General features: G+C 46.0%; 1 protein-coding gene across 4 annotated transcripts in view; it reads left to right on the forward strand.

Annotated features, from left to right (window-relative positions):
- FLNB (filamin B) overlaps positions 1 to 20,305 on the forward strand; it is a 73,242-nt gene extending 52,937 nt beyond the window's left edge. For 2 of the 4 annotated variants that reach the window (XM_059823258.1, XM_059823256.1), the window contains 18 exons: positions 757 to 1,004; positions 2,752 to 2,826; positions 3,541 to 3,643; positions 4,543 to 4,683; positions 6,246 to 6,374; positions 6,873 to 7,046; positions 7,200 to 7,358; positions 7,748 to 7,951; positions 8,558 to 8,710; positions 9,034 to 9,156; positions 9,737 to 10,003; positions 10,462 to 10,599; positions 10,689 to 10,804; positions 12,668 to 12,800; positions 13,849 to 14,025; positions 16,412 to 16,630; positions 17,580 to 17,783; positions 18,499 to 20,305. In XM_059823258.1, the coding sequence (XP_059679241.1) occupies positions 757 to 1,004; positions 2,752 to 2,826; positions 3,541 to 3,643; positions 4,543 to 4,683; positions 6,246 to 6,374; positions 6,873 to 7,046; positions 7,200 to 7,358; positions 7,748 to 7,951; positions 8,558 to 8,710; positions 9,034 to 9,156; positions 9,737 to 10,003; positions 10,462 to 10,599; positions 10,689 to 10,804; positions 12,668 to 12,800; positions 13,849 to 14,025; positions 16,412 to 16,630; positions 17,580 to 17,783; positions 18,499 to 18,686 (2,951 nt within the window). In that variant the 3' untranslated portion in view covers positions 18,687 to 20,305. Of the gene's footprint in view, positions 1 to 756; positions 1,005 to 2,751; positions 2,827 to 3,540; positions 3,644 to 4,542; positions 4,688 to 6,245; positions 6,375 to 6,872; positions 7,047 to 7,199; positions 7,359 to 7,747; positions 7,952 to 8,557; positions 8,711 to 9,033; positions 9,157 to 9,736; positions 10,004 to 10,461; positions 10,600 to 10,688; positions 10,805 to 12,667; positions 12,801 to 13,848; positions 14,026 to 16,411; positions 16,631 to 17,579; positions 17,784 to 18,498 lie in introns of all 4 variants that reach the window. The other 2 variants (XM_059823259.1, XM_059823257.1) reach the window with 2 other exon arrangements.
- The last annotated feature ends 23 nt before the right edge of the window (positions 20,306 to 20,328 follow it).

Below are 20,328 nucleotides of genomic sequence, written 5' to 3' on the forward strand. Positions count from 1 at the left end.
GTGATGGAGATTACTCTCAGATGTCAGCTTAAATTTCCCCTTTCCAAGAAGTGCCTCTGACTCTCCGCTGTAAAGCTGAAATACAATCACCGTAGGAGTAGATGCTGGAATACCGTCAAGATATTAAAACAGCAGGTTCGTTGCCACTTGAAAATGAGCCATTTACCTGGTAACAAGTGCCGGTCAAAAGCAGGAGTATTAAATATGTACTGCAAATAAGACTTAATAGTTCTCATTTAAACACAGCGTTCTTTAGGCTGAAGCTGATTGCTACAATTTGGGCATTGTTTCATGATTTTCTTTTTTTGGCATGTATGGCAGAACAGTGGAAAGTCATTTGTGGGTAATGTAGGAGGAAACATGGCCATGGCTGCTACTGTGCCCTTTTATAGCTGCTTACACAGGGGTGTTTCTGTTAAAGCGGTGACAGCTGAGTCGCTGGCCAGGGCAGAACATAGTGCCTTTGGCTCTGCATAAAGGAATATGACAATAAGAGTATGGGTTAAGGCATTGCTTTCTTCAAACTTAGCTTTTTTTTCCCCTCTGTTCTCATCCAGCCCCTCTGATTGCAGAGGAGAAGGCAAGCTGGTGGCCAGCTCTTGCACGCTGCTGTGCTGACCAACACTACGAAGGTCCCTTGTTGTACATCTGCTGCCAAAATCACGTCTGTGGGTCCCTGGGACAGGCGTTTTGGTGCTGTGCTTCCCAGGGAAAACTGTCTTCTGAACGCTTTCTGTAACGAAAATTGCCTTGTAGGTCCTGGAATTGCACCCACTGTGAAGACTGGTGAGGAGGTTGGTTTTGTGGTAGATGCCAAATCAGCAGGGAAGGGAAAAGTGACGTGCACCGTCCTAACGCCAGATGGGACAGAAGCTGAAGCAGATGTTGTTGAAAACGAGGATGGGACTTACGATATCTTCTACACTGCCGCCAAACCAGGAACCTATGTGATTTATGTCCGCTTTGGTGGGGTGGACATTCCCAACAGTCCTTTCACCGTCATGGTAAGCCAGCTCTGCTCCAAAAATACCTCCCGCTTGGATTCCTGCTGCCACATTTTATTTAGTGATAGGTTAACTCTGTGTGTAGATGTTTGTTTAGGCATTTATTAGACTAGCAGGAGCTAATGAATCCTGGTTACTTGCAGAGCTTATTTTGAGCAGGCAATAGAGTTAAGTGAAGAGGACGAAGACTTGGCTTCTCTGAACAAACTCATTTTTCATTTCCTGACCATGTAGTTCTTTTTGTAAATGAGGTAAGGGTGGTTGTGATTGGCTTCTACAACTAATTACTTCAGCCGTTGTCAGATACGGTGCTCTGACTTGTCTGTTTCTCACTCTTTATAATGTTGACCCCAAAATAAGAAACGGTCTGCTGACAGATCCCAGGGAAGCAGGCTGTTAGCTCACACTTAAAAATGATTTGCAAGTGCTAGTTAAACTGTTATAGCCAAATCCCCCTCCTTCTAATTATGTTCCTTCCAACATGCAGTACTTCAGCATGTTTAGGTTTAAAAAGCAAACAAAATCCCATCCTCCCCGAGGAGCAGACTAGGTGCCTCTCGGGGCTCACAGAAGCTCTTCGCGTGAAGAACAGCTCTCAGTGTTGGCAAAACAAGTCTTGGTCTTGTAATCTCAGCCGAGGCGGCCTCCAGCACATCTCGGTCCATGAAACCACACGGCCGTACTTGTGCTGAGTCTGGCCAGAGCCCGCGGGCGAGTCCTCAGGGCCAGGCACGCCGGCTCTTCCTACCTGCCACCCCGGCAGATCGCTACCGGTGTCTCTGAAGGTTTCCGTGAGAAAAACGACTCCCTTGGTCGCTGCTCCAAGCTTACTGCAGGAAATGCCTCTCGAGGTCAGGGAGCCCGCTCCCGGCCAGCCAAAATTCCCACTTCCTAGCTGACTGGTACAGTACGTGTTTGACTTGGGTGTCTCAGCTGGGGACAGGGAACAGCGAAACAGCAGTGTTTCTGTTTTGCATTGGTTTTCCTAGTGGAGTCTTTCCATGCTTAAGTTTCCAGCGGGTTATTTTGTTAGGGTGGTTTGCAGTGGTGTAAGCGGGCAGGAGGAGCTGGGGTGGCTGAGCCCGGTGGAGCTGCCTGCGTGGGTCTCAGCCCCAGCCCCTCTTGTTGGGTTAAGTGGGGGAGATGGGAATTTGCAAGTCATGCTCTTGGCATGCCTGGTGGGAAGGGAGGCTGCGCCGGGGGAAAACACATTCAGTGTCTTGACGACGCTATCCCAGCTATGAATCAGAAGAATAGCTTTGCAGCTATGACTGGACGTGGGCTGGGTCATTCATCCAAGTGCATCAGTCGGCAGCAGCCTTCCCACGGCTGTAGGCTCCCCTGCCTCCCAGCTCGCACACCGTGCAGCGCAGCACTTGGGGACTTGCGTCTTAGGTTTAAACCTTTCACTTCCTGCCCTGCACCAGTCCCGTAAAAAAGCAACTCTGAAATTCAATTCCACTGGTGTTTAGGCACTGCTTTCCAGCTTCCCTCCCAAGCTCCCAACAACGGCATGTACCAGCTTTGTCCGTTTGCTTTGCCGCTGGTGGCTTCCCCCAGTGCCCAATGCCTGCGGATACAGGCAGTTATCCAGCTCCCAGGTCCTTGTGATGTCGAGAGGACTGCGAGGTCTGCCTGGTGGGAGGAAGGTGTTGAGGAGCTGGAAGGAGCTGTACGTTCTGTACTGTGAAAGGTGGGAATGCCTCCATGCCAGAATAACACCTAACCTGCCTTTACCCCTGCCCAGGCTGTAGATGCAGATGATGCTGCCGTGCGGTCGCAGGAGCCAGTGGGCGCCTCCCCCCCCGGATTCCGCCCTTGGGTACACAATTTTTACATTTTTCAGCTGTTTTCCCCCCATCTGTGTTCCATTTCAGATGACAGCCTGCTTCTTGGGACTGCTTGAATTGCTCTGGTCATTGTGTTCATTCTTTCTGTTTGATCAATTGTTCTTGGGATCCAGACCTTGTTTTTTCTTTATTGCTTGAAGGGAGTCTCCAAATAAACTCTTACTTAAACCCGAAGAGGATCATTACACCTACAGCTTCTACTTCTGCAATGTCTACTGTTGGCAAAAGCAACCTGAGTGCATCGCTTTGTTTTCTCAGTAAAACAGCAGTGTCTTGAGTCCAGAGTCGCATTGTGAAACTTGTTTCTTTTGTCCGTTTTGTGTTGCAATCACTCTGCCCCGTTCAAAAATCACTTTCTCTTCCAGGCCTTAAGCAACTAAATCCTTTCAGATGGAGCCACTTTGGGTCTTGCGTGCGCTACGTTGTCTTCCATCCCTTTGTGTTCCGTTTTTATCTCTAACTTTTTTCCAGCATGTCTTCCATTTGCACCGTGTTTGATTGGCTCTGCTCTGCGATGTGGTGGTGATGAGAGCTTGGCCGGCCACTGCTCTGGTTGAGCCCAGTCCTGTGGCTGGCTGCGATAATCATCGCACGCTCTCTTCTGCTTGTGCTCACAGTGGAGTTGCTCCGTGCTTGTTTGGGTCTACCGTCCTTTTTGAAGTGACCCATTCTTTTGCTTCTTTTAGGTCACAGAAGAAGCTTATGTCCCGGTCGGAGACATGAATGGCATGGGATTCAGGCCCTTTGATATGGTTATCCCTTTTGCTGTAAGGAAAGGAGAAATAACAGGTACCTGGAGTATGCATAGCCTCTCGGGGAGGTTTTGCTTTTTGTTAGCATGTTCATCCATTTCCAGCTAACAGTCTGGGTGGTCTAGACCACAGCGTGTGGGGGAGGATTGTATCCTGCCAGCAACTTAGTTGTTTAATTTCACATCGAGTGGCACACGCTGAGGGCGAGTAGGATACGCCCCACCGATGGTTTGAGTTAAATGAGGGGATTCTTGGTGCTGCCGTGGTCCTCAGTGCTAGGCTGTGAGCTACTGCACTGTAGGACCTGTTGCTGCTTTTTCCCCTCTGGAGCAGCTACATGCATCCTTGGTAAGCTCCGTTATTTAGTTTGTGCAGATGCTGCAAAACAGTCTAATCCTGCATTCCTGTCACATACCTTCTCCAAAGCAGGCAACCCCTCTTCCACAGGTCTGGCCGCTGAGAGCATCACCCCAGTAACACCCCGCTTGCACTAAGCTCCTGCACACGCGGGCTGTGTCCCCTCCTGCCCTCTAGCTCAGCAGTCCCACCCCAAGCCCTGGTCTGTCCCTGCTGTAGGGACAGTCAATCTTTCCTTTTCAAAAGAGCTGCAGGAGAGGGAGCATCTTGTGACGAGGTAGATCGGTGCCTTTCCTGGGGCTTGCTGTGGAAATTTCAGGGGCTGAGCAAACAGCCCTGCCTGTAGAGTTTGTAAGGTCACAGGACTGTTTGCCAGATGTCTGCCTCTGTGTTGTATTCATGTAGCTTAAGTAGAAAACATGTCTGGTTAGTGTTCCCATTAGTCTGCTATTTGTGCCTGTGGGTAAGGAATTTAACAATTTGAAATGCTTGTTTAAAATGGCTAGACAATTCTTTGTGGGTGGGAGAGGGGAAGCAGGCAGCTTCTCCTTCTGTAACTCCCACGGTGGCTTTTTGTAGGTGAAGTACACATGCCCTCTGGAAAGACAGATACGCCAGATATTGTGGATAACAAAGACGGCACAGTAACAGTGAGATATGCTCCTACTGAGGTTGGGCTGCATGAAATGCACATAAAATATATGGGAAAGCACATCCCAGGTGAGTCTGACAAAGCAGGTGATACAAATCTCAGTGCAGCATCCTGCTGATGCATCTGCTCCCTGGTGAGGTTTCTGTAGCTTAGTTGTATACGCTGCAGTTCATCTGTAAGCAGTCCAGAGAGCAACCAAAGCAAAGGAGTAAGTGCCGGCACATGTGAGCTTCCATTGTGGTTTAATAGTACCAGCCAGGCTTAAAATGGATTTTGGTTTTGGAAACTAGCTTTTGTGGCATTTTATTATGAAGAAGCAGCATACAATTTTCTAACTACCATTTTTTTCAGGTTGAAATTTACTGCCATGGTACTTAACAAAACCAGTGGTTACAGTGTATGTTTATCCTTAAAACTGCATTGGCATAAAATCTCCAATCTGTGGGGAGGACTAAGTGGCTAAAACACTATAGTTACTCTTCCCATCTCATTGCAATAAAGTGAAACACATATGCACACTATACTGTAATCTTTCTTTCTTCCTGGCTGCTTCTTAACAAACAGAAACCACTGCCTTCCATTCCATTCCCTTTCTCTTCTCTTCTTTTGTCCTTACTTCACCGGCTCCCCAGCTGAAGCTCTGCCTCGCCTGAAGGCTGGGGCTGCCCCGCGGTTCTCCGGGCATGTCGGCTGCGTGGGGCTGGGGCAAAAAGGGGTAGATCTGTAGAAGGATGTGTAGACATGAGACAAAATACCTTCAGCACTGCCTGAACTGGGCTGCTGGTTCTGTTGGTGTACAGAAACACAGGATAACTTCGGCTGAAGCAGGGAGCTTGATAATGTGATGCATGGTGCTATTTCAGTATCTTCAGCACTTTGTATGGATATAGCACCTCTATAAGTGCCAAACTGTCGGATGTATCAGTTCAGTAAGACCATAACCCTGCGCCTGGACAGAAGCATCATGTGCCATAACGTTTCCCTCTTGAAGGCTATCATGAATCAAACTTGCTATTGTCTGATCTGCAAAATCTAGCTTTGGATATAACAGCTATCTGTGCCTTTTTTGGAAACTATTATTGGCTGTTGGTGACTGTACTTTTTGTTCTTGTGCACCAGCTTAGCTAATCTGAGGCTGGCAAATATGTTTTTGGATACCCTTCAAATTTGCTGGTTCAGGTTCATTGAGTCAGACAATGTGCTGTACTAGTTCCTAATTCTGAGCTACCAAAATTCAGGATCTGTGCCTGAACTGAAAGCGTTCTGAGTCATGTTCTGATTTAATGTGCTAAAAATAAACTTGTAATGAATAAGACCCTTTACAACATCATTGAAGCTCATCTCTGGTAATTTGGGTAACACTTACTTTGTCATGACTGAATGTGGAACAAATTGTGGAGAAGTATCTTTTGAAGATGAAAGGGGGGGCTTACTCATTTTTTTAAGTGCATTACAGTCACATAAAGGTTCTTCAAATATGAAGTAGTGAGAATGGCATTGAAGAACATGGGTATCAGTAAGCATAAGAATAAGATCCCATTGGGTTGGAGCAGCTTGATGTCTGTTTTGTTCTTGTAGTCCAGGCCACTCATCCTTAAAAGTGCTTCTTTTGGGATTTTTTTTCCTCCAGAGAGCCCTCTGCAGTTCTATGTGAATTATCCAAACAGCGGCAGTGTATCTGCTTATGGGCCTGGCCTTATTTATGGGGTTGCCAATAAACCAGCAACTTTCACCATTGTCACGGAAGATGCAGGAGAGGGTAAGTCTGTTCTTTAAACCCATCCTACCCTAAGCTAGGAACTTCTTGGAAGTGTAATGCGCGTCGGCATTAATTCGCATTCATCTGCCCAACTGTGAATCTCTGGTGTGATACAAATGACTTGTGCAAATATCAGGTGAAACGGATTTCATCAAGCTGTAACTTGCAGTAAAAACTGTCTTATTACTTCTTCATGACAGTGGTAGGTGTAGCCTGTGGTACAGGGTGCAAATGATTCATTTAATTAAAAATGAACTGAAGGCAGCTTAGAGTTAGTGGATGATGACTGGACGTGGAATTGCTGTTGGGTAAATCTAACAGACTGAATAGAGTTGTGGTCTTAGTGGATTGGCCTGAGCTCTTTTTGCTGCTGTCCTTTGAAAACATGCATCTAAGCTGCATTTTCAGTACCAAGTACTGGATCTTCCTCTTTGGACCAAGTCTTTGGACTTGTTGTGCACGAAGATTTTCAGAAGTGCCATTCTCCTTGTTTCCTAGGTGGGCTGGACTTAGCTATTGAAGGACCTTCAAAAGCAGAGATCAGCTGCATTGATAACAAAGATGGGACGTGCACAGTCACGTACCTGCCTACTCTACCTGGGAACTACAGCATCCTGGTCAAGTACAATGACAAGCACATCCCGGGCAGTCCGTTCACAGCCAAGATCACAGGTATAAAGTTTAGACTTCTGGAAGCACTTCATAATTAAAATTAACCTCTGATACCATGGGGAACCTGGTTTGCGGCAGGAACATGAAGTCCTCCGACTTGTTCTGCACTTAACCTTGTAATATTTTCTGACTCGTTTCTCTTTATATATTCAGATGATAACAGAAGGCGGTCCCAGGTTAAGCTTGGTTCTGCTGCTGACTTTCTGTTGGACATCAATGAGACTGATCTCAGTCTCCTAACAGCCAGCATTAAAGCCCCATCAGGTCGTGATGAGCCGTGTCTTCTGAAGAGGCTACCCAATAACCACATTGGTAAGCTCTGATAGTCTTGATCTGAGAGAACAGTATAGTAGCCTCTACTCCATTTTGCTTTGCTATGTAAAATGACTGATTTCTCTGCTCCTTCCCAGAAGAGCGTTGTCAAACCAAGTGGTTGATATTGTTTGGTACAGTTGGCCAAAGAGAGAAGAGTATGAAGAATGACCTCTTGTGTTAGCTTGCATGTGACATGCCAGGTTGTGACTGAAGTGCTTTTTCTCAGCATATGTGAATGGCTTTGTGGCCCATTTGAGAGCCACACTTCAACATGTGTAAAGAGAGTGCTCTTTCAGTATTTCATTTCTTGGTGTGATTAAGGCATTTAAATCAAGTATAACATGCATAAAAAGTGAGTAAGTTTGTCACATTTCTCTGCTTTGTAGGCATCTCATTCATTCCACGGGAAGTAGGAGAACATCTGGTTAGCATCAAGAAAAACGGGAGCCATGTACCAAACAGCCCTGTAACAATCATGGTGGTCCAGTCTGAGATAGGAGATGCCAGACGAGCAAGAGTTTTTGGACGTGGCTTGGTAGAAGGACGAACCTTTGAAATGTGTGACTTCATTGTAGACACAAGAGATGCAGGTTAGTTCCATTGCAAAGGGACTGTAAGATGCCGTGAGATATGTATCCTCTCTAAATTAGAGCATTGTCTCCCTCAGCATGCGACCACCAGGTCACAAGCCACAAAGCAGCAGATGCAAAGAGTGTATTAAGCATGCACAGTCATTGTCAGTTATTAACTACAGACAATGCTATTAACTTCTAAAATGCTTTGCGTTGTCTTGGCTGATGTCTTCCGTTACAGCCAACGGGGACTGTCACTGAGGCACTGATGAAGCTTTTCTTTCATTTGATGGTGCTGGTTCTAGTATCATTGCGTACATCAAGAAGGAAATGAGGAAGGTATTTCCCTGTTGGTTTAATGTGGAGCCTTGGCCACAGTCTTCGAAGCTAACTTTTCAACGTTAATGAAATAAAAGGGGTATGGTCAGAGCATTTTAGGAGCTGAATGCATGCTGTGCCTTGAATATCTGACTGATTAGGCCTACAAAAATGTCATTAAGGCATCAAGCAACTCCCATGTGCCCATTATGATACAAACCTACCAACTAGCTACTGCTATGGATTTGGACTATTTTATGTCAAATAGCACTATGGGAATCTGAGGCTAACTTAGCTGTATTGTAGGTTATGGTGGGATCTCACTGGCAGTTGAAGGACCCAGCAAGGTAGATATCCAAACTGAAGACCTAGAAGATGGAACTTGCAAAGTGTCCTATTTTCCAACTGTACCTGGCGTGTACATTGTGTCCACTAAATTTGCAGATGAACATATTCCAGGTAAGTAGAAGTGTCGGGCAACTTTTTGGTTAGTACAACAAAAGTCTGACCTAGCTGGCCAGCACACTGGAACTGCGGGTGGGCTGTATCATCTGGCTCAGACCATAAGTCCCAAAGATTCAAGGAGGTCCTACCAGTACCCTCCACAAGCAGCAAGCATCCAAAACTGTTCTGCTTACGTGGGTGTATTTCACTTGGACCTGACTGTTAGCTGGCTCTAAAATTTCCCCTGGGATCCACGACAAACCAGAGGAAGCTTTCACTCCCCCCCCAATGCAGTGTGTAATGAGCAGAGGAGGAATGACTTGCTGTGGCATTTACAGGCAGCCCATTTACTGTGAAGATAAGTGGTGAAGGAAGAGTTAAGGAGAGCATCACACGAACAAGACGGGCTCCCTCTGTTGCAACAGTAGGAAGCATATGTGATCTGAACCTAAAAATTCCAGGTAAGCAATGTCCTTATCCCCATAACGATAACTTGCATTTGTATAGCATGGGTGTACCTGAAGCAGTGGAAATACGAACTTCAGTGTTGTTAAGACATCCTCGTATTAAGATAGTTTAGGGAAGAAACACTGGTAGTGTGGTCTCTTTGAATGGTTAAAAATAAGCATAACCATGATCCAACACATGGAGGAATAAATACCAGGGAAGCCTTAATCTATTCTGTGTACAGCAGGCTGGAGAATGGGCTGTGCAGCTCACCTTGTCTCCAGGGTTTTAAGATCATCATGTTGGCTGTTAAGTGTTTGTACTGCTGTCTGGCCAATGTGAATCACGTAGGTTAGTCTTAGCTGGCTGCAACTTAACCAGCCTCTTCATCTGCCTCTGTAGAACCTGGTAAGCTGTAACTGGCCGGGCTTGCTGCTCAGCAGCACGCATCTAGCTGAGCAAACGAACTGGCACCTACATGCCTTTTCTGTCATTTGTACTGTGTAATTACTTGAGCTCAGGTCCTGCTTCCAAAAACAAAATACCAAAACCCTTTGTCACTTATTAATCTGCATTTTTTTATTCTCTTGTTAGAAATTGATTGTGGGGATATGACAGCCCAGGTAACTAGTCCCTCTGGAAGAAACTTTGATGCTGAAATTGTAGAGGTTGACAAAAACACCTATTGCGTCCGCTTTGTGCCACAAGAAATGGGGGTCCACACTGTGGATGTCAAATACAGAGGGCAGCCGGTGCCGGGCAGCCCCTTCCAGTTCACCGTGGGGCCGCTGGGCGAGGGAGGAGCCCATAAAGTGAGAGCTGGAGGCCCAGGGCTGGAGCGTGGAGAGACGGGTGTCCCAGGTGAGTCCTCTGCTGTCGCTAGGCTCCAGCGCCCGCTTGTGCACAGGTCTGCAGCACAGGGCTTTGGTTTCTGTTGGACTCTGCTCTGAGAGCTTGAGCAGAGCTTGGTATAACACCGTAGGGTTGCCCCAAGCCAGGGGTGGTCAGTGGAGAAACATGGAGAAATAATATTGCTGCGTCCTGCGGATGGAGAAGTCTGGAAATCCACATTTTGGAAACTTGACTGCTCTCACAGGACGAACTTGAGGTTGTAAGGTGTGTTACCCAGGGCTTATAGGCTAATTCAAGGCTAATAGAAGCCTCTTGGAGAAACTGCTAAGTGTTTTCACCCAGGATGATGGGATGAGGTACCATTCCTCATACACATAAGTATGGGATGCCACACGATCTGCTAGGAAGAAGCTGCAACCCAGCAGCAGCAACCTTACTCTTGTGTGTGCTCTTGTGTGCTTCAACAGCTGAGTTCAGTATATGGACACGGGAAGCTGGAGCTGGAGGACTGTCTATTGCTGTAGAAGGCCCAAGTAAAGCAGAAATCGCCTTTGAGGACCATAAGGATGGATCTTGTGGTGTATCATACATAGTTCAAGAGCCAGGTACGTACCAAGACCAAATCATACTGAAATAACACTGAATGCTACTTTCAAAGAAACTAAGGACACTCACTGCTTCTTTCTCCCTGCAGGCAACTATGAGGTGTCCATAAAGTTCAATGATGAGCACATTCCTGAAAGCCCCTACCTGGTTCCCGTCATCGCCCCCTCTGATGATGCACGCAGGCTCACTGTCACTAGTCTTCAGGTGAGACATAAGGAAACATCTCCACAACTTGCCACGCAGACTGATTTCGTCCTTGTTCTCCGAGACCAAAATGGTTGTCCTTTCTTCTTAGTAATAGCCTTGCCTTGGTTGGTGCTTGTTTTCAAGCTCAGCTTGCAGCCAGAGAGAGGTTTTTGGCAGCTGGCCCCTTGGTAACATGGGCCAGGAGAGCTGGCCCAGCTCTGGCTATCCAGAATTTGAAGGCAGAAGGCTTGGCTGAGTGTATTACAGGTGGTAACACTTGGGAATTAAGAATAAGAGGCTTTAGAAATAGCACTGGAGGAGCTAAAACTTGCTTTCCACCCCATTAATGGGGGGAAGGAAGGCCAAGGAGAACTGAACCATGAATGTGAACCACCAGTGATCATGCTAGTACCCGGTTACTTGGTTGGCACGTGGGCTGAAGAGGTGGGTTTCCACAGGCGAGGCAGCGTAGGGCTGCATGGTTGGGATGTTGCTGCATCCAGCCTTGCTGGAGCATTCGCGTGGGTAGATGGAGGGAGCCCCGCCATGAAGTCAGAGTGCAGATGTGCTCTGGCTGATGTCACGAAACCACTCAGTCGCAACTCAGATGATTCATAAACAGTAGCGAATCTCAGAGTGAATCACAGCTTTGTAGTTGGTCTGGGCTCATCTGTTAACCTCACCATATCATTTGTGTGTGTGTGGTTACATGCATTAAAATACAAGTAACATTAAAGGCCTGACTTAAATCTCCGAAGCCAGAAACTTGGATATGAGACTGAGAATCTGTGTCTAAATATAGAGTACTTCAGTCCTCATAGAGTTGTGATAAGCAATTAGTACTTCAGTTGAGCCTTTTTTTGATATGTCCCAGCTGTGGTCCCCAGGGGTTTGCCTGGGCTGCAGGACTCCTCCACCTTGGCTGTGTAATGAATCGTGACAGCCTGATCTGATAGTATCTCTCCTAACCAGGAGTTACAAGGGCGTTAATTAGTCGCTGTGGTATTGATGTTTCTCTTGTGTTTCATTTAAAGACTCTTTGACAGGAATACTTGCTTCAATTAAGTCCTGGAGAGGCAGATAAAGCTGAGTATTCGGTAATGGAGCGCAGTGTGCAGCATCAGCCTCTGCTAAACCCACATCAGGGACTTGCTTTATACATTGTACCTCAGTTCTACTCAGTTGCATTTATTTCCCTCTTCAGGATTTAGTTGAAAACAAAATCAGGTAAAGTATGTTCAGCATAAAATATTACTGCTGGGGAGCTGCATGGGCTGCTCTGGCTGAGGACTGTTGCAGGACGGATGCTGAGCTGCCTCGCCTTCCACCGATGGCCTGACAGCACTGCAACATCTGGTTTTGTGTTTTAAATTACTTTCTCATGTTAAGACGTCTTGTGGTGGCGTTCTAAATGCAGCCTCTTGTGGCAAATATAAACATGCATATTACTCTTTCAGACAACTGGATTATCAGAGGCTTTTCCCCTGAATGAATCCGGAATGAATGAACGGGCTGAAAATGGAGCTATAACTTAAACATCCTTTAAATCAAGTGCCTGAATACAGGGGGCTGACCTCAGTGATAACGGGCGACTAGTCTTGTAAACCTGCCTCTGCCTGATTTGGCACAGTTGTCCGGCTTCCAGAAGTGGTCTGTTACCATGGGAAAAATCAGCCTAGCCAACGTGGGTGACTCCTAAATCAACCTCCCCCTAAGAGGGAGAGAGTTTCTGATTTGAGAGTTAATGCAAGTCACAACTTTACGCCTTTTGTTGAAATCTAAAAAAAGAAATTGTGCTGAAGTGGTTACTTCCCTGCCACAAATCTTGCGCTGTCTGAAATGAGAAGTTTAAATTTGATAATCTGACTGTTGCATTCTCAGGAGTCTGGATTAAAAGTTAATCAGCCGGCATCCTTTGCTATAAGGCTGAACGGGGCAAAGGGCAAGATCGATGCTAAAGTCCACAGCCCCTCCGGAGCTGTAGAAGAGTGCCACGTGTCTGAGCTGGAGCCAGGTGAGCAGGGCTTTGCGTTGGTCAAAACAAGCTGGGTGACCTCCAAAACACGCTCGCTGCCCCATAGCGAGGCAGTTTAGTCCCTTTTGGCTTGCAAACAGCGTACCAAAGGGACAAGCACCTTGCTTAGAGAATGACTTCTTGGTGTCAAGAGTTGTTCGGTCATGGTTATGTGCATGCTTTTCCTAGATAACCCTTGAAATGACTGAGCCCTAACCTGTGTAAGGTACAGATATTTAAGTCTTGGCTTGCCAGTAAAGGTACAGTGATATTAGTCATAAATGAAATATGATGTGGTTGTTGAATTTAGACAGTGAAGAAGTTTATTTTTCAAAGCTATGCTTCCATCTTTGACTAATAGTTTATTTTTAACTCGCACTCGCTCCTTCATAGAAAACATCAAGGAAGCTGAATATAAGCAAACACTACAGAAAGCTCAACACCTGTTTCAGCAATGAGCTTTTCTTTTTCACTTGAAGTCTGAATGAGTTATGGTCTGTACTATGGGCAGACAGCAGCTCTCTCCCTGGGAAAGATCAGTCCCTCCTCTGGGTTAGCACGCAATCAAAATTGTTAAATATCAGTAAATTGCAAAATGACTTTATTAAATAAAGGTGCGGTGTCTGTGGTGTCCGAGCAGCACGCTGAGCCCGCTGGTGAGATTTGGCTTGCTCTTACCAGCTGCTTTTCTTCTCTGCGCTCGTCCCTCAACTGCTGACAGGTTGGGCTGTGATTAAGCTGTCACATTTAGTGCGCGTGTGAGGCAAATAACCCTAAAACTCACCCTGCAGACTAGATGACAGCTGAGATCAGGTCCTAGTAGACAAGGTGAAAATGCAACCCGTGACACCTCCTGCGATAAATACAGCGTTTTCCTACTTAAATATGAGCTTAGCAGCTTGTGTAGCTGAGTTTGCTTAAGGTGGGACCAAAATACGTCGAAGTGTTTCAGAAGCCTTGCTTGGATTGCTAACCAGCCCTGCGTTGGGTTTAATTGCTGTTTTATTGTTATCTCTGATATATCAGAAAAGCCACTTCTCTCTTGCAGATAAATATGCCGTTCGGTTCATCCCCCATGAAAATGGCATCCACTCAATCGATGTGAAGTTCAACGGGAGCCATGTCGTGGGCAGCCCTTTCAAAGTGCGTGTTGGCGAGCCCGGGCAGGCAGGCAATCCCGCACTCGTCACGGCGTACGGATCCGGCCTGGAGAGCGGTACCACGGGTAACCCTTCTTTTACAGCTCTGATACAGACCTGTTTGCACTTTGGCTTTCTGAGAGACAGAAGTTGTTCCTAGGCATGTTTTTACATGACTTTCTCCGCTAAGGCAGCTGAACTAACCCACATTCTCTGCTGACCTGGGCACAGGCTAATTTTGCTTTCTTGCATGCTCCTCAAGTCTTACAACCATTGATTAGCAAGTCCGCAGGTTATATTGAGCCTTAACGAATTTAAAACCTCTGTAAACCAGCAACTGCAGCATGAGTTCACTCGAACTGGTTAGCAGCTGGGCTACGACTCTGCCGGTTAGCTTAGCTCCACGTCGGTGGTCCCTTGGATCTCCGGAGATGCTCTGGCTCCTTTCCACACGTGAACACGATGTCTGCAGAGACCGGAGGCTTTTGTGAATGCAGATACTGAGTTGGCTGTCTAGTTGAAAGAGTCTTGTTTAACTTGCATAACCCTGTTAAATAATGGGTACCAGGGTGTACCCAGTTACCTTTTCTTCAGTGCTTGCACCTCTAAGAAATTTCAAGTTAAATGTAATATGATGTGTGATCTCTAGGGAGTACGGTGGATTGTTCTGTTTGTAGTGTGCTATACATGCTTCAGACGCAGCGTGAACCCTGACTCTTGGAAATCTGACACCTAGTTATCTGCTGTGGCTGCCCCATCTGATAGTTCTCAATGCAAGAATGTAGGGTTTAGGGGTTTTTTTTAATTTATATTATTTATGACCTTAGTTAGAAAGTATGAAAACATCCCAGGATATGCATTTCGATTTACTTAATTGTGTGCTTTCTTGGGCCACACACACAGGAGAATAGCAGAGTAAAACTGATTATTTTTTTTTTTCTTCTGATATGCAAGGTGATAGCTAGCTCCTCTTATCCTATCTACTGCTGACTTTTGTGGATTCTGTTTCATACCTTTTTTCTCCCTGGAAAAAAAAAAAAATACTGCAGTGATTCAGTCAAAGCTTCTGCTGTTCTGGGGAAACCAAGCAGTTGGTTTTGGAAACATACAGATCTACTATGTAAAATAAAGATATTATAGCCTGTGCTGCTTTAATAGGTGGAAACAAAAGCAGTCATTAATACTAGCCACTGATGCATCAGGGACAGGGGAATGTTTCTCCATCTATAAAGGTGCTTGGGGTTGTTTTTAATCTAAATAGACTGTTTAACTTCAGCAAAGTTACTCTGTGCCCCGTTGTTGAATCCTGGCCCCTGCCAAAAGCTCAGTGCCCTGGGAGCTGCTGAGCAGCGTTTCCAAACAATGATCTAGTGTAGAGGTTTCAATAGCCAGTGGCTGAGCACCTGAAACGTCCCCCCAGGAGGGGTGCGGGTCTGCAGCCTCCAACAATGCGAGCCTTCATTTGGGGCACAGGGAAAAAGCATTGACTTTGGAGCAAGAAGTCTTCAGTGAGAAGCCATGAAGATTGCTGGCTCTGGAAATTAATTTTCCTCTGTTTGAGCAGTGCATATTGCAAGCTGACTGCCTTACCTCCCAGGCAGGCGGTGCCAGTTTTACTGCTAAAGCACTGGAAGATGGTACAAACCTCTGTGGCAGCTGGGTTCTTCCAGCATTGTGACACAGCAGCCTCTTGTGTGGAGAGGCTAGAAACTTCTCCCTAGTTTATCACCATGCCTGCTTGCTTCAGCTACAGCTGTAGCAAACTTTCCCGTGACGGTCCTGGTTTTGTTTGAGCTCGAGCACTTTATTCCTCCTCAACAGTGTCTGATAAAACAGCCCAATGATCATAAATATTTGAAGCCAGAGTTTGACAGTAAATTATTTGGGGGCTGAAAGCCTTGCTTAATTTTTTCTTGTGTTGCTGGCATTGTGTCATTGGCTTAGTATTAGCAGCAGTAATTCAGCTGTGTTAACCAGATGCTGTAATTAAACAAGCTTTTGTTTCCACAGACTGCTTGGAGTGCTGATGCCGAGCAGTTCAAACACCCGTCTCCTCCAGGAGATCTCCTGCCCCTCGTCTCTCTTGCTTTCTTGTGGGCTCTTTGCTGCTGATTTACAGTCCAGGCAGTGAGATGGCTCCAAGCCATGCAGGAGGCTAAGCCAGTCTTTTGATGCTGAAATCCTTCCATTTTGGTCCTAAAGAGCTCTCATGACCTGTTTTCCCGCCTGCCCCACAGTCGCACACTGTGAGCAGAGGAGGGAGCTGGGGTGCCGGCGGGGAGACTGCCGGGGTGCGGAGCCCCTGGTCGGGGCTGGCCCGTGCAAGGATGCTGGGGGGATGTGCGCCGTCCCTCCCTGCAGCCTTGTGCAGCCTCGTCTTGCACCGAATTACCCGTTCCTATTTAATAACAGGCTGCTTTTGTAACATCGGGTGCGAGGAAGAGTGTGTCTTACTGTGCTACGTCTTTCTAGGATTGCAGTCGGAGTTTTTCATTAACACGACCAAGGCTGGTCCAGGTACCCTCTCTGTTACAATTGAAGGGCCATCAAAGGTGAAAATGGACTGCCAGGAAACTCCAGAAGGTTACAAAGTCATGTACACACCCATGGCTCCAGGAAACTATTTAATTGGAGTTAAATATGGTGGACCTAACCACATAGTGGGCAGCCCCTTCAAGGCAAAGGTTACAGGTAAAAAGCTAACTAGTATTTATTGTGTGCCTGAAGTAGTTTGTGTCATTCAGCAAATATGTCCCTCCGAGATAGTGTGGCATTCAGGTCTAGATGCCAAAAAACATGAGAAGCAAAACGTTTCTTCCCATCAACTCCAAAGCCTAGATGAGGGATCTCAGGAGAGGCTACAGGAGCATTAGTCACGGAGCTTGCTAGCTTGGCTCGGTGGAGGGCCATAAAACAGCTTCATGGGGGAATATTAAATCCTGACCTAGCGCTAGGGTGTTGCGTTGGCAATAGGGAAACAGGACTTATTTACCCATTTCTGCCCCAAAACCTGAAACCTCGTTGCCTGTAGCATAATTGATGCTCCTCTTGGTCTCATTTTGATGCAGTTGCCACCTAACCAAAGGTCAGTAATGTCTGGGAGGCTTTTAGATGGTGTGAGGAAGGCTGGTTTAGGAAGCTTTTTCTCTCTTCAGTGCTGTGTTTAAGCACAGACTGGAGTTCACCTCTACTGCTGCCCCTGAGCTGGTGAACCCTCTCCTGGTGCCCATGGCGCGGTGATGTTCTTGGGAGTGGACGGCAGGGACTGCGCTCCCCCGGGCTGGGACATGCTCTGCTTTCAAAATGGGTTATTGCAAAACTGCACCTGCTTTTCTGCCAACTTGAGTCATTTTTGGCATTTGGTGATTGGAGCACAATTAACTCTTCTTAAGCAGCCAGCTTTGCTTAATGAATCCTGAAGTTCCTGTGGTCCTTTAACCACTCAAGGGCTCTGGGATGGGATTGTTGCCAGCGTTGCTGGAAGATGTCGTCTTAAAAACCCAAGTAGGAAATTGCTCCTCTCTGAAAATGCATTTTGGATGCAGAATGCATGCTAATCATTAGGAGGGTTTTGAAACCTCCTTGTAAATGCCGTTCAGATGGGGTGAATCTGAATGTCAGAAGTCTTTTCTGTTTCCAGGACAGCGACTGGTTAGCCCAGGCAGCGCCAACGAAACTTCTTCCATCCTGGTAGAGTCGGTGACAAGGTCGTCGACTGAAACTTGCTATAGCGCGATTCCCAAATCCACCTCGGATGCTAGCAAAGTGGTTTCCCGGGGAGCAGGACTCTCAAAGGCTTTTGTGGGTCAGAAGAGCTCCTTCTCTGTGGACTGCAGCAAAGCAGGTATGGGTACAGGAACCAGCTGGATATCGGGTGGTTTAGCCGGACTTCTTTGTTCTAAAGCAACTTGCAAAGTTAAAATTCAGAGCTTGAGGTGATGATGTGGTCCTAAAGAAAAACTCTAAACACTACTCGGTGCTCACCAAATCAGTCGTAATACAGAGGCTGTAAAGATGCCAGTTCCTCTCCAAATGGCTTCATCTGCACCAGGTGCGCCTGAAAGAAACCACAGGGTTATGGCATGAGAACAAACAGGTTGCTGAACTTAAGCAACCCTCGTGGTGCACTGTAGCATGTAATGCAAGGTGTTCCCATAAGCCTTGAGCACTGATCGTCATCATCATCTGGGAGCTTTGCGGTGGGTGGATTACAGGCCAGCCACGTTCACTGGTCTCTGCTATTAACTTATAATGAAGTGCTTGAAAGGCAATGCCTGCTCGCTTTCACGGGCAGCGTTAATGTCTCCTGTGCTCTAGTTAGATAGTGGTAGCCTGTCACGTCTGGCAAAATGCACAAATAAACCCTTGCCTCTATGAGGTTGAAGGGGTTTTTTTAAATAAAATTCCCTCTTACACCAAATTAGCTTAGCCATACCTCGGACTACCACTCTGTGAATTAAAATAACAAAATCCTTGTGTTATGGAGCTAATACATCGTGGTACAACCATGCTTGTTTATTTAAGCTTAGGAATGCTAACAGTCTGTTATTTTGCTCTAGGTTCAAATATGTTGTTAGTTGGCGTCCATGGACCTACAATACCATGTGAAGAGGTGTCCATCAAGCATTTGGGCAGCCATCAGTACAACGTAACGTATGTCGTCAAGGAAAGGGGTGACTATATTCTGGCAGTGAAATGGGGTGACGAGCACATCCCCGGGAGTCCCTTCCACGTCACCGTTCCTTAAACTCGTCCAGTGTCAGAGTCGATCTTTGCGTTTGCAGTTCAGATGTAGAGTTATATTGGGTGCAGTCCTGTTGCAAAATGCAGTATCTAGATACACACGGCTCACATTTCAATACAGTCAGAAGTAAACTCTGTAACTTTATTTTTTACAAGCATTTCACTTCTATCCTACTTACCAACCTAATGTCAATCTATTTAATGTCCTCAAATTGTACCTTTGCAGTACTGTCCGGGTCACTGTTAATGTTTGGAGAATCATGTGGATAACTAGACACTAATTTCCCTTGCGGATGTTAAAGACTTTAGATGTTGATTGAAAACTGGAATTTGTCTTTGTAATTGGGTATATTAACTACTGATTTTATTTGACTGGAGACTTTACGTTTTAGTTATGGAATATGACTTGGGCTGTCCCCAGTTCAAATTCTTTTCTGTAAAGAAATGAGGTAAAACTGGTACTATAATAGGTGCCTTTGTATACTTGATCAATTTTAACGCTTAACATTATAAAAAGCTACTAAAAGTGGCTTTACCACTCAAATTTAAAATGTTTTTGAAAATGCTTTGCTAAAGGTTTACATGTAGGAAAAGTTTATCTTTTATAGCAAACCAAAAGCAGACTGAAAATGACTTCCTGGAAGCTTTCAGCCTTTCTGTGTTAATGCTTTGTAAATCTAGACAGGTAGCTTCTTGGCCATGATGCTAACAATGCAGTTTTTAATTAGCTTGGGATTCTGGTGAAATTTCTGTAACTTTACAGATAACTCCCCACACTCTTTCTGATTTGTTTTAAGAACAACCCCCAGTTTGGCTGGGTTAAATAAAGCCCCTAAACTTGCCGAGCCAAGCGTAGCTGTCACCTGCATGACCCAAAATTGATGCAGGTCAGAGCACAGGGGTGTAGTGGGAAGATGATCCGCGGTTTCCCTGGAGGCTGCGGGCCAGGCAAGTAGCTGTGATGGTGCAAAGAAGCCAGCCTGGGGACGGGACTCCACAGCTGCAGTCAGGTATGGGGCGGGAGGGAGGGTGGGTGTGCGAATTGACCAGTAATAGCAATACCAACCAACAAACCCGTCTTCGGTGCGCATCGTTTCATTATATCTCAGTCCAAGGACATGCCTGAAGGACGCTCATCTCTCCTGAAATCCCCTTTGTGCTGCAAAAGGCATTCCTGCTGAGGGTCAGGGGGTGAAAACTGCCATTATAACTTGTCTGTTTGTCCTGGATTACTCCGTACTACTTCCCAAGTGCATATCTGAATTGCTGTCAGCTGCTGGGGCTTTAGTAAACTCTCCAAATGAGCTTTAACTCGGCTATTAGGAGAAGGTAGGATTTGTTGAAAACCTGTTGAAATGTCACTGTCTGTCCCTAGGGAGAAGTTCACGCTTACGGTTCTGTAGTTATGTGTGGATGCACTACTCTCCAGCACAGTCATTGGGGAAATAAAGGAAGGTTGGGTTTTTTTTTTACTGTGCTTTTTTTGTGCCTTAATGTGAAATGCTCACTACATTGTAAACTAGGAAGTAAAAACAAAATAAACTGGAATAAAATGCAGGATTGTACAATTGTATCTTATAACTTATTAAATAGAAATGTTTGCTTCATTAAAATGTGCATGTTAAAAACAACATTGGATTCTTTTC

The sequence above is a fragment of the Gavia stellata genome, chromosome 12 (assembly GCF_030936135.1).
Source record: "Gavia stellata isolate bGavSte3 chromosome 12, bGavSte3.hap2, whole genome shotgun sequence".
Taxonomy (NCBI): Eukaryota; Metazoa; Chordata; class Aves; order Gaviiformes; family Gaviidae; genus Gavia; species Gavia stellata.